This window comes from Tubulanus polymorphus, chromosome 12 (genome assembly GCF_964204645.1).
Source record: "Tubulanus polymorphus chromosome 12, tnTubPoly1.2, whole genome shotgun sequence".
In the NCBI taxonomy this organism is placed as follows: domain Eukaryota; kingdom Metazoa; phylum Nemertea; class Palaeonemertea; order Tubulaniformes; family Tubulanidae; genus Tubulanus; species Tubulanus polymorphus.
In genome coordinates, this window is record NC_134036.1 from 8,560,324 (window position 1) to 8,573,645 (window position 13,322).

General features: G+C 36.0%; 1 protein-coding gene across 1 annotated transcript in view; it reads left to right on the plus strand.

Moving 5' to 3' along the window:
- LOC141914257 (uncharacterized) overlaps positions 1-11,125 on the plus strand; it is a 45,584-nt gene extending 34,459 nt beyond the window's left edge. The window contains exons 5-7 of the mRNA XM_074805520.1: positions 6,727-6,852; positions 9,275-9,397; positions 11,044-11,125. Coding sequence (XP_074661621.1) covers positions 6,727-6,852; positions 9,275-9,397; positions 11,044-11,060 — 266 coding nt within the window. The 3' untranslated portion in view covers positions 11,061-11,125. The remainder of the gene's footprint in view (positions 1-6,726; positions 6,853-9,274; positions 9,398-11,043) is intronic.
- The last annotated feature ends 2,197 nt before the right edge of the window (positions 11,126-13,322 follow it).

Consider the following 13,322-nt stretch of genomic DNA (forward strand, 5'->3'; position numbering starts at 1 on the left):
GCATTATGCATTACCCATTTTCGATTTCCATTATAAAAGGGTCCTCCTTATTACCGAGATGACGTAATTTACCGAGATGACAATGACGTGAAATATAGTATATTTAACTATTCCTTATCAATTTTAACACTTGAAATAATGTTGCATCAGTAATAAATACCTTCTAGAGTCATATTTTACATATTTTTCTGGATATTTTGTAAAAAAAATTTGACTTAATCGTAATCTCGGTTAGCAATAAAATTTCATTAGATTTGATTGATCGACGATCTCATCTCAGTAAAGATATTTTTCTACAAAAATATCCGATAAAATATGTAAAATATGACTCCAGCAGGCATTTATTACTGATATAATATGATTTCAAGTGTTAAAATCGATAGGGAATAAATAAATATGTTATATTTCTTTATGTCATCTCGGTAAATACGTCATCTGATCTCGCCCTCTCAGTCTCGGGTAATAAGGAGGACCGTTATTAAATGCATTTGGATTAACGGTAAGGCTTTCTTCTTCGACGACGTGCAAATGACTTACTTGATCAATCTACTTAGAGATAATAATAGACTTTAATTCACGTTTATCGACGACGATGTATCGTAAGATCCAGTGGGTTTTAGGTAAAAAAAGTAACGCGCGCCACGTTCACTAAAAATGCAGAATGTCGACCGATTTACGGCCAATACTGTTGATGTTCGAATCCCAGAATAAACGACCGAGTGTTAACGCGCTCGCCCTTCTAGCGATGAGTATCTAAGAAGGGTTACCATAATATAGTATACTATAACACGGGGCGATAGACTATCGAATGAAGGTTTACCCTTCTTTAATAAAGTATCGGAGAAGAGGATGTGTATCGGGTGCATTCATTCAATTTACTTTGCGGCTTTACAACGGCTATTTCACTGGTTCTGCGTGATGAGATAATTCTGATTAAAGTTATTGTTATAATTTCTATATGTATATACGTAATGATACTCTTTCTGAATAAAGGATGCACGTTATTCGAATCCCCACCATTGTTCTCTACAATGTACGTTAATCAAACTCACGATAAAACCAGAGCCAAAACCATGGACTCAAAAACGAAGAATCCGTGGTCAAACATACAATTCTAATTTCCCCGTTAGTTCACTGATGCCGTCAGTTTCTATCGAATGCAAGGATTCTAGCCAATCAGAGAGGCGCATGTACACATCCATTGGCATGTTAGTTATAGTACAACTTAGACAATAATCAAGGTTCGAGCCAATGTCAGTAACTAGAATATGTTCTTTCATCAAATACAAATAACTCAGCAGTAGTCAGTTAGTTGAGTTTGTTTGACTTGATTTGTATTTCATCAATCAATCTATTTCATTTTATTTCAAAGTACAAACTAAACGCTTGAATTGCTTATAACACGACCAGGTATGAATTAGAATAGATCGGCTTAATATTTCGAATGCAAATTTGGCGTTTAAGCAATCGGAAATTCGAAGTGCTTGAGAAATTTTTCAATACGCCCATTACTTCGAATAGCGATAAGTTCATTGACACATGTGACCATTGTTGTGTTACTTTCGATAGCGAGTCGAATAAGCTATGCGACAGCTAACGACAGCACAATCGCAATATCAACAGAAGTTCATTTTATCCTACATGATGAGGCTAAATTCAGTGAAATCGATCGTGTTCTGAAATATATATTTTCCTGGATACATGTTGTCTATTGTAGCTATTCTATGCGGTTTTACATTAACCTGCTATAACATATTGACCGTTTTCAAGAACCCAAAAATTACAATTTTCTGGGTATCTGTTTTTTTTTTCAAAAACAACCCAAACCCGAAATTGTGTACAGTTAGTACGCAGCGTATATACTGTCGGATTAGAGAATATTGAAAAAACTTAGAAAAAGTTCAGTGAAGGAAAATAAGCTCAGCAGTGACAAATTGTCATTTCATCCCCTGCACGTGATTAATTGATGTCCAAATATCTTCTACCGTGAAAACTCTGCATTTAGCGTCAAACGAATTTTTGTATACGTATCTCAGGATGCATGCTCTTCAAAAAGGTAGCCTATTAGGAAAAAACTTACCCGGTAAAATCCTAATTTGTCCTAAACGATATTCCAACTATTATTTTGTTAATTATTCAACTATCATCACTAACTGGGTAAGTTAGTTGAACTTACATAAAGATATTTCATTAGGGACACTTCAATTTCACACCATTCAATATCATAAGGGAACAAAATTCTTTGAAACTTGGTAGTTCTTAAGACTAGGTTTTGTTTCCGAAATTTACTAAATGTACCAATTCTAATAATTCACTCATTGAAGCTTCTATATATAAAAAGCGAAAGCTCGTGCGTCGGAATAAATAGTTAACCTTTAAACTACTACTCGTCTCTTCGTTTAAATTCAAATAATATAAGTCTTTATTGATTCTTTTTTGTTGAAATATGCATAACTTTTTCTGGGCAAATTTCTATATTCTGTCAAGTCATGGACTCTAAAACGATTTAGACATTAAAACGTTTTAGAGTCCATGTTTGGCTATAACGAATATGACTAACTCCCTGGGGCAACGATGTGGCTGATGAAATGATCTCTCCCATTGTAATCCCACCATTTAATTACTCATTGTATAACAACTCTCGCAATTAAGCCTCGGACTCTTAAACGAATTATGAGTGCATGCTTTAGTATAGGCTCTGATATACCGGGTAGAGCATATTGTCTTGATTTAGAACATGTATGCATAAACTCTAGGCTGCAAAGAAATACGTTTTCAGCGGCTCTAATCGAGTTAAATTTTTCGTGATAGATTAACACAGAAAGGCGACACCCAATCGCTGCTTATTGACATTAGGCACAAGTCACTGTTATGTTCATTAGTAAAACTAATATAGAATGAATAAGTGAGGAGGGAAAATGTATAAATTAAATTTATAAATGAATTTATAAGAATTTAGCATGCATCGGAGTGCACTTAAATTGGATTATTACAAAATAACTCACTTCAAAATTTATGATATTGTTTCATTGATATTTATTACTTTAAAGCAATTCACTTTAAGAACTTTGGTCAACAATAAGTCTGACCTGCAAATCAAATCATCGGGAGACAAAATACTGTTTCAAAAAATTATATTGCTAATACATTCCTAATCTTAACCTTTCGCCATAAACCTACTGGATTTAGAGCCTGGGGCATTTTAGATGGTTGTAGGTAGAAATCCCCTAGGTAAAATCCTCACCTGACGATTTTTCAAGAACATTTGAAAGCACGATATTTATTCAAACATATTCCTCCACAATACAACTGCAATATATTTGAACTGTGCATTGAACTATTTTGTTGAAATAAATCTTTAAATAAATTCATAGAATAAATGAAATTAATGAACTTTTTATTCATACTACCTTTTCATATTTTTATTCATACTATCTTTTCATATTTTTATTCATACTATCTTTTAATTCGAAATAAATAACTCTTTTTTACTTGTGGTATAGTATGCTTATGATATGGATTCGATTTACGTATCAATATGTTCATGTTGACAGGGGCCTGATGATGGCTAATAGCATTAGCCGAAACATTGCTCGTAGAACATTTGATTTTTAGCTGAATTCATTGTGGGATTTGTCTCATTATTCACCATACACGGATATTGTGTATTTTCTTCTCATTTTCATGTTGGTTTTGAACAACTTAAATTTTGCGATTCTAATACCTTATTAACTTTAGATGACAGTAATACCTTCAATTTACATTTAACATATGATCACTGCTGAAAGTGTAATAAGGAATATATATTTACTCCAGTGACAATATTTTGATTCAAAGATTTAATTCAATCATCTAGTCTGAGTCTTTATGGTAAAACTTCTGGCTAACCAAGAGCTAACCGAATTCCGACAATAGAAGGTGGTCGCTTGAAAATTAGTTAATTTACGCAACAGGAATCTATCTTGATTTCAAGGGCACTTCAATTAATCGTTTCAATAGTGACCACTGTAAATTAGCCAGTAGTTTAAATGACCGAATTCAATCAACCGATTCGTATCCTAAGAATGAGAATTGTATCTAACCACAGTAGTTATTCCTCATCAAACGTTCGGTCATCATATTATACATCTATACATCATTACTATCATCTTCAGTTAATAGAAGTGCAATAAAATCTAGAATCTATGAGTTGAGATTTTTTAAACATAATAAATTGTGTTGATTTTATGTTAGTTAAATCAAATATTGGGAATATTTTACCGGGGGATTTTCACTTTGGGGATAATAACCTAAATTATTTTATATCATCGGTTTTCATTAAGAAAAAAAAACAACTATCAATCTTAACTACACTTATTTTATTCCTTTTGGAACATTAAGATTCTTTCATTGAATTTAATATGTTATTTCGTACAATAGTTCATCACAGTGCGTCATTCACGCTTAAATGTACAAAACTTCTTTACAGAGTTCAAAATATAAACCAACAATCTCATCTCAAGCGTGTACTAGCGCTGACGCTATGGGATAAAACCAAGTCTCGATTCATTGCCTAAAATGTGGGTACATTCATTCAAATCAGGACTAAAATACGCTTATATGAATATCTTGCATGATATCATTTTACATTACGGGTGTCTCATAGGCCTGGTTTTACTTGTACATTGTCATCAATTAATTAAACATCCCAAGTAACTTCGTTATTTACTTATGGCTTAATCACTGGTATTCAATAGCTAGTCGGCTATAGAAAGACTAACCCGATAAAATTCCATTAACCGTTCGTCCACAGTCGAACACTCGCGGGTTAATTCGCAACGATTTTAAAGAAAGAAAATGATTGCATGAAATCTAGTTTTCGTATCAATCGGCGTCCAATCTCTTAAACCATCCTAAACACAGTAGTTTAGTAGTTTGTGTCTATTTGCTTTTGCTGATGTCATTTAACATAACAATGGAAATGTATTCGTTTATTTGGAAATTATATGAAGATATGGAGTAATCATGTGACAAATCAAATTATTACTGCAAGGCAAAACATAGCGCACTTCAGATATATGATATGGCCTTAAAGACTTTTCATATATTAACAGTCCAGTTTAACGTCTATTGATATGAATAGTTCAGTTTTGATATGACTGTCGCAACAGTTGGAATAAAACGTATGAAATCTAGGAGCATTTATCTCATGAAATTTAGATTTGAGATAATTGTATTGTATTGTATGAGGATTAAACATTTCAATGGCTGGTGATTATTTGTGATGAAATAATCAGTGAGATGGACTGTTGATGTAGCCCTGATTGAGGCACTCGGGTCAAATAATATTTTTAGATACAACAGTGCATTTGTTAAAGCAGAACACATGATTTTAAACTAAATATAAGTAGCTAAACCGTTAATTTTCATTCCTAACTTTTTCATCACTCCCGATTATCAAAAATAATTCAACAGTTTGATTAACGGATAGTTGCAGTTAACAACATTTCTATCTGATAGAGAAGGTATACAGGTATACAGAGGAACAAGAAAAGAACATCCAACTAGACACTGAAAAATCTTTATTCGGGTTTTTTACCAGGGGCCTTTACCTTGGGGTATATTTCACTAGGGGATTTTTACTGAAAGGGACCTTTACGGGGCGAGTTTTTACCCGATCACATCGATTATTGAATGACATGTTCGATAAAATCATGACAAAAACTGGTATCACTTGTACAATTTGCTAATTTTTGCTATTCGGGTGGTTCTGTAGATTATTGACTATACCGTTGGTAACTGAATAGCTATTTGTATCACTGATCGGACTGTGATGTGAAAATATAGCTTTGACAAAACCACAACGAGAAATGAATCAAATGCAATATTTGACTCGAAAACGAGCTTAACCATGGATTCAGTAACGTTTTTTTACAGTCCATGGCTGAAATGACGCTATTGAAAAAATCAATGAGAAATACTGCCTCCGATTTTTATAACGAAAATATAGGAATGAATTCCGAACAGAATCAAATCAGGTTGTTCTTATTGGTATTGTGTATACATTTCATTTATTAGATATTTCAAGTAATTCGTGTAATTAGGAAAAACTCGATCCAATAATGGGTTTTTCTTTCAGTTTTAAGTAATTTACAACTTACCAAATATGGACTTCATGGTTTGACATTAAAACCAGTGAGCATTATGGTATCAAGTTCAACCAAAATTGATTACGATCGGCCTTTCGTAGAATCTCCCTGAAGGTCACAATTTTAGTAAATTGACCTTGGGAGGTTTAAACCTCCCGAATCCAATTAGCAAAATATCGGTCCTCTATGTCGGCGACAATAAAAGTACCCTGCGCGTAACTTTCTATTGTGCGCCTGCCGCGTTTTGGGCACGAGTAGCTTACGTAATCTTAATTGAAAGTTGAGATCACAGGCAGATATTGAGGTCTATGGCCCACACAAAACATCATAAATTGGTCAGGAAATAAAGTGTTTTGTGGTATAGATGACACGTTTGTACGATTTTACACTGTAAATTTATCATTTTTCAGGACTTTCAGGACCTAAAATCAGCAATATTTTTGATACAAACTGAGAAAGTATCAAAACATTTGAGAACGCGTTAAATGTACAGTTTGTCCTACTCTCGTTTGCCTGATTTCCCCGGTGATGGGGAAGTCATATAATAAATTGTACGGGATTTATCCTCTTTTGATGACGTATTTTTGTTTTCTCGCAGATATCGACGATTGTTTGTTAGCGCCGTGCGGTGCTGAATCCGCTACCACGTGTACGGATAAACTGAACGATTACGAATGTAGCGCTTGTAACAGCGATGACGTGTTATACGAAAACAAGTGTCATAGTACTGATCCGCAGCAAGATTCCGTAGTAACTAAAAATATTTGTAATGATGGTTTTTGTTTGCGTTGGTGGTTTCTTTATGGGTATCAGACAGCAAACGATGTGTGCAAGTTGTTGTTTGATGCTTTGATCTACCAGCGCTGACAATAAATCAGCCAGGGGTAAAAATAATTCTTCCTCGGTTCTTGTGCTGCGATATCTGGCAAACATTCAGAATTATTTTTAAACTTAAGGATAGACGGAACTGTAATTGGTTGGGTCGGAACGATGAGGTGCTTTGATAGTGTGGTTTGTGCAGGGATCTCGCTGTTACTTCTTGATACTCCCGACTACTTTCTATAAAAGGAAGAACCGGAAGTATAGGAAGACATGGTTGTTTTGCTTTATCCTGTATTATTATAGAGTTAGTTAAATTATAAATGAAAATTGGTATAATAAGTATAGAATGATTTTAGATTTGATAATTAATTACATTGTATTTCTGAATCAAAAGTTTACTATTGTTGATTGGAAAAAGAAACGATGAGTTTGTTCCATAATTTAGGTGAAAACTAAGTTTTGAAAATATATCTAAATTAAGTATCCTGGATGTTAATTAAGGACAAGACCTTTATAATCGCTTAAGTTTTATTGAAGTTTAATTGTGGCAAATATCAATACTAGCTCTCTAAGGTTTCTGTTGGTGTACATGTCTGTTGGTAACTCGTAGAGAATAGCTGCTCTCTCAACGATGATGAGTAGGGAGTGAGTAAATCAAAGCGCGTTATGACAGGAGGGTTGGAAAGAAAAGTTACTTTGGCAAATCAGTTTCTCAAATAATTTTAGATTAGCGAATCATTAAGGCTAATTCTACATGTCCAAAACCGTCATGACAGCTAGGTTGCTGCTCCTTGCCAAAAGTCGAACGGGAGAGTCGGCATTCTAGGAATGCCGATCTTTTCCATAAAAGAGGCCCGCAGTCTTGAGAAAGCAGACTTACCAGGGACGCTCGTTAAGATACTTGAGATTTGGGTGGAAATAACAGAATTAAGACGGGTTACCAACAGTAGTGTACAATAGGAATTTGGAGTTAGGAATTGGACTGTGTACTATCTGGAGATATTACTATCATCAAGGTAAATAAAATCTATATTATTATTATTATATTCAATCAGAATTTCGGCATTTTAGTTTAATTATTTGGGTTTGTGCACGGACACGTTCTCTCGCCAGGGACCGATCTTTACGTTTTTATATTCAACGATTAAGGAGAGGATTGTGACCGGTGTATCAGTACGTATAACAACTATACAGCCATTTCTGCCGATTGAACCCTGCATTCCCGCTCATTTTCACTCGCAGGATTTCAGCTTAGACGATGGTCCAGTTAAGAATATCACATTCTGAATTGAAAGCGAAACTACTAACACCAGACATCGGTTAATATAGAAACCTGCTATATACGGATTAAAATACGGTTTAAAATCGAGAATTCATTCGATCGAACATAATTGAACAGACACGACGGTTCGATCACACAATAGAGATCGTCGTCGGGTGTGAGATGAATGATTGTATCATGTATGAGAATGATCTCTAGTTTGAGGTCAAAACGTTAATTAAACGAATAAATATTTAACGGGATTTTATCTGTTCTCCCCGTTTGAGTGTGGTTATTCTACTACCACGCATCATCATTTCATCAACGCACTTTCAAAAACCGATCGTTCCGAATTTCACGTTTCACCTAAACTAAAATGAACTACAGACGCCCGACATTAAACACATTTTCCAAGTAGTAGTTGTAGTCGTCAGTTCACACGTGTTCAGGACATCACTGAGGTATGTTTATTTGAAAATCATCCTCGCTTGCGAGGGTTTTATTGCCACCCCTGGAGCCCGCGCCAACACGAACCCTGGCCGCAAACCTTTCATTTGATTATTACATCGCCCACGATTCCTTGGGCGGACAGGTTCCAACTCGGCGGCCACCAGTCTATATATCTAGCCAATAAGATGCGTGGTATTTAAAGAGCGGACGTCGTGCCGATGAAAATGCAACTGATTGGCTAGATATATAGACTAGTGGGCGCTGAACCCAAGAAATCGAGGGTGATGTAATAAACCAATAAAGGGTTTGCGGCCAGGGTTTGTATAAGCGTAAGCTTCAGCGAGCGGTAATCGAAACCCTGGCAAGCGAGGGTGATTGAAACTAAACTACAAACCGGCTGACATTACACATAACAGCACGTTTTGAAAAATAGATCGTCCACACTTCACATGTATTCAGCACATCGGGCAAGATATTTCCAATTGAAAGTTAGACATTTTATTAGTGCATTTTCAAACGCATAATTACGAACGTGATATATATGTAGGTGCTGAAATCCGATTGTTTCCTTTCCAATAAGTTACGAATCATTTGAATGTTGAATTTTACGCAGGTTGCGGTTGTGAATTTGACTGCAGTGTTTCCGGGGAAGCCGCCCGTGGATACGAGTGTCAATGCTCGTGGGAAGCGGGTTATATATTTTTCATCAACCATTGCCAGTCGAAAATTGTTAAAGGTAAGCCACGCCACCCTGCTATTCAAGTACAGTGTTTATGAAAAACAAAATGTTCTACTAGTTTGAGGGTTAGTTAAGTATTGAATTAAATCGTAATAAGAATTTTGATGAATGGGCTACGCTTGATCATTTAAGTTCATTCTATCTTTTATCAATATAAAACAGTCCCTTAAAGAGTCCTTTTTATCTAAAACGTTTGAAATGGCGAATAAGTCGGCTCCATAAATTGATGTAAATGTTCATATGACGGTCGCACCGGTTGAAATAAAACCTATGAAATCTAGGAGCTATTATCTCAAAAATTATGATTTTATAGAGATTATTGCGCATTCTTGTAGTATGAGGATTAAACATTTCTATGGCTGGTGATTGTTTGCAATGAGGTGGACCGTTGATTTAGCCTGAGGCACTCGGTAAAGTAGTTTCAGATACTTTAGATATGGAACTTACCTCAAAAACATATACGAGAGAGTGAGTCAATTCAAATCGTTACGAAAATACTTAAAACGCATATCTTTAATGGAACTAACAACTGAAATGTTTTAGCTCAATGGAATACTTTCTTCTATCCGATGATAATGTTTTAGTATATTACTTTGTAAGCGCTTTAAGTCATTATGAGATTAAGCGCTATATAAAGATGAATTCTATTATTATCATTATCATGGATGAATTAATGCGTTTGTTAGAGCAAAACAAAACAACAAAAAAACAGAATTCTATACTAAAAACTCGCTAAACCGATGATTTAATACATTTTTATTCTAACTTTCATACAAGGACGCCAGTTCATTCAACGAATAGTCGCAGCTAACAAAATCTCTACGTATCTAATAATGAATCTAACATGACTTTTTCCTTTCGGTTTTAAATTTCTAATAACTTTTTACCAAATAGGGACTTCGTGGTTTGACTTTCAAACCAATGAGAATTGTGGTATCGGCTTCAACTAAATTTGATTACGATTAGAATGGCCACGATCTCTTTTTACACCCCTCCCGAATCCAATTTGCGAATATCGCTCCCCTTTGTCGACGATAATGAAAGAACATATAGTGCGCAGTTTCTGCTGTGCGAATTCCGCGTTTTGTTCACGAATAGCCTACGTAATCTGACTAAAACTCCTTAAACTGGTCCGTAAATAAATCAATTTCATTTTCCATTTTTAATTATAATAATCGCACAGAGTAATACAAATACAAAAATTCAAAATGGAGTGACACATGAAGAAATCGGTAAAGTGTTTTGTGGTATAGATGACACGTTTATATGGATTTATGTGTAAAATTATCAACCTTTCAGGACTATATGACAAATAATTGGTACTTTGATACAAACTGGGAAAGGATCAAAACTTAATGGGAATGCGTTATAAATGAATGACATTCCTAATGAGTGTATGGAATGTTTTTGCTGGAAATTGATTTGCTAGCGAGAAAAGTTCGTTCGAGTTCGATCAAAATGTATAAGAAATTGAATCGCGGCAACCACTAGCGAACCTGGCGGATCCTCCTTGCCTGCAATTGCGTGGTACCAGCGTTTGAAAGCGGTTTTCCCGGGCTTGCTTATCCGGCACAAATCCCGTGCGCGGATCAAAAACGCTCGCGTCATCGCGTTATTAATGGCTCCGATGTGTTTTCTTGCAGATATACACCAACTCTAGTGATAACAAGCCAAACAGGGCGCAGGGAGATTGCGTGGACATCGAACGCGACGATGGTGGATGGAACGATTGAAATCCTTTAATTATTATAATTTTTAGATAAACTGGAAATAAAACGATGACTACTCAGCTCACTACACATGTATACACGCAGTTGTTGTTATTGAGATTGTATTTACAAGCTCTGAAAGCCCATTCACTGGCGATATCACCACTTGCGGCATGGTGAGGTTATCCGATAGATATCGCAGTAGTCGTCACCTGACAGATGACACTTGACTCTGGTCATTGTGGTGTATATTATATTGAGATAGTACCGAAGTAGATTAGTTATATATTATTATAAAATAATTTTTTACCATTTACCGACAAAACGTGTCTCGTACAAAAAAAAACATGTACGATACGTACGATTTTCGAGTGAAGAAAACGAGACATACATTCGATTTATGAACTTAGAAATGATGATACGTTCGATTTTTTTTTCCTCATGTCCCCAGGACGCTTCCGTACTAACCCGCGAAGTTGAATCGGTGAAAATATTTCCTTTTTTTGTCGAAAAGAACCCTTTTTTCGTTCGAAATCTATTTGACTCATAGACTCACCAGGATTCCTTTCAAATTGATCATAACTTGACGAGCTAAACGGTGTTATTTCGTTTATTTCTTATCGAAAATTAATCGAATTGTTTTCAATTCATTCGGTAAAATGAACTTAATGAAATTCCGTTAGTTTTTTATCATCTTATGAGTCTTAATTTTACGTAACAAATTTTTATTAAAAACCTAATGAATATCAAAGGGGTCATGAAGAGGTTTTTGAGATATGGCTAAAAGTAATGTTTAGCACCGATTACAACCTCTTAATTGGTTTAGTGGTTTGAAATAGATTTGTTAAAACTATTGGAGAGGACAGATATAGACATCGCAGAAAGTCGTGTGGACAGATATAGTCTGTACTAGACCCTAAAAGCGTCCTGAAACCGTAGATTCGTTCGCGTTGTATCTCACCCATAAAGCACACAAATATCCAACCAGTATAGTTTACACACCATAGCGATGTGGGTCACTGGATAAAGCCAGTACAGGCGCAGTGGAATGCATGTATCTCTTACTAGATATTGAATATTACGGGAAAAAAGTGTTTCATTCGTCTAAAAACAATATCAGTTTTGGATGTATTACTACATTGACGCATTCTCCCCTGGCAGGGATTCGAACCTGATGGCATCGAGATTGCCACGGTACGAAACACTGCCACACCAGACCGAGTGCGCAGCTACATGCGTAGCTAAGATGAGTCATCACCAGCCAATCAAGAATCCCGTTTTATTTTAGCCCGGGTTTTCACATTTATAGCTCTTCTGTGAAATTTACCTCAGCGATAATACAACGAACAATCTGATTGATCTGATTAGTGCCGCAAGTTTTCGCGCGGCCAAGCCGCGCATGTATCTGCGCACCCGGTCTACTGTGGCCGAGGTTCGTGCCGTGGGTGGATGACACTGAGATGGCATCTATAATGATATCGGATATAATAGTGATCCGCAGCCTGGTTTCTATAGCAGTTAAACTGTTCGTAATGTTGGTTTCTTGTGTGCGTCAGACAATAGACAACGGACGTCGCAGTTAGAATTACAGAAGTTGTTGTTCGATGCTTTTTTATCTCCCGGCGCAGACCATAAATCAGCCTATAAATTGTTACTAGCTTCCTGAAGTTTCTGTTGTTTGTACACGCCCGATGGTAATTCACGGGGAATAGCTGTTCTCTCTGAGCGATGATAACCGAGGAGTCAGTAAATCAATACGAATCGTGACAAGAGGATTGGTTGGAAAGAGTTAGTTCGGCAAGTCAGTTTCCAAAATTATTTTAGATCAGCGAATCAGCGGCTAGATTATTCATTATTCGTAAACAAAAACTGTAGTGAGCAGTCGTGACGTTGGGTTGCTTGCTCCTTACCAAAATTAGAGTCCCGTGAGTAGGTGAATCTGTATTTCAGTAATGTAGATTCTCTACTATAAAAGGGGCCCGAGAGTCTTGACGACGCCGAGTTCGATCCATCCTCCCGCGGCAGGGATTCGAACCTGATGGCATCGAGATTGCCACGGTACGAAACACTGCCACACTAGATCGAGTGCTCAGCTACACGCGCAGTTTAGATGATTTCATTATCAGATATCTCGTTTTATTTTAGCTCGTTTTTCCCATTTATAGGTCTTCCGTAAAATTTACATCAGCGATTATACAACGAGCAATTTGATT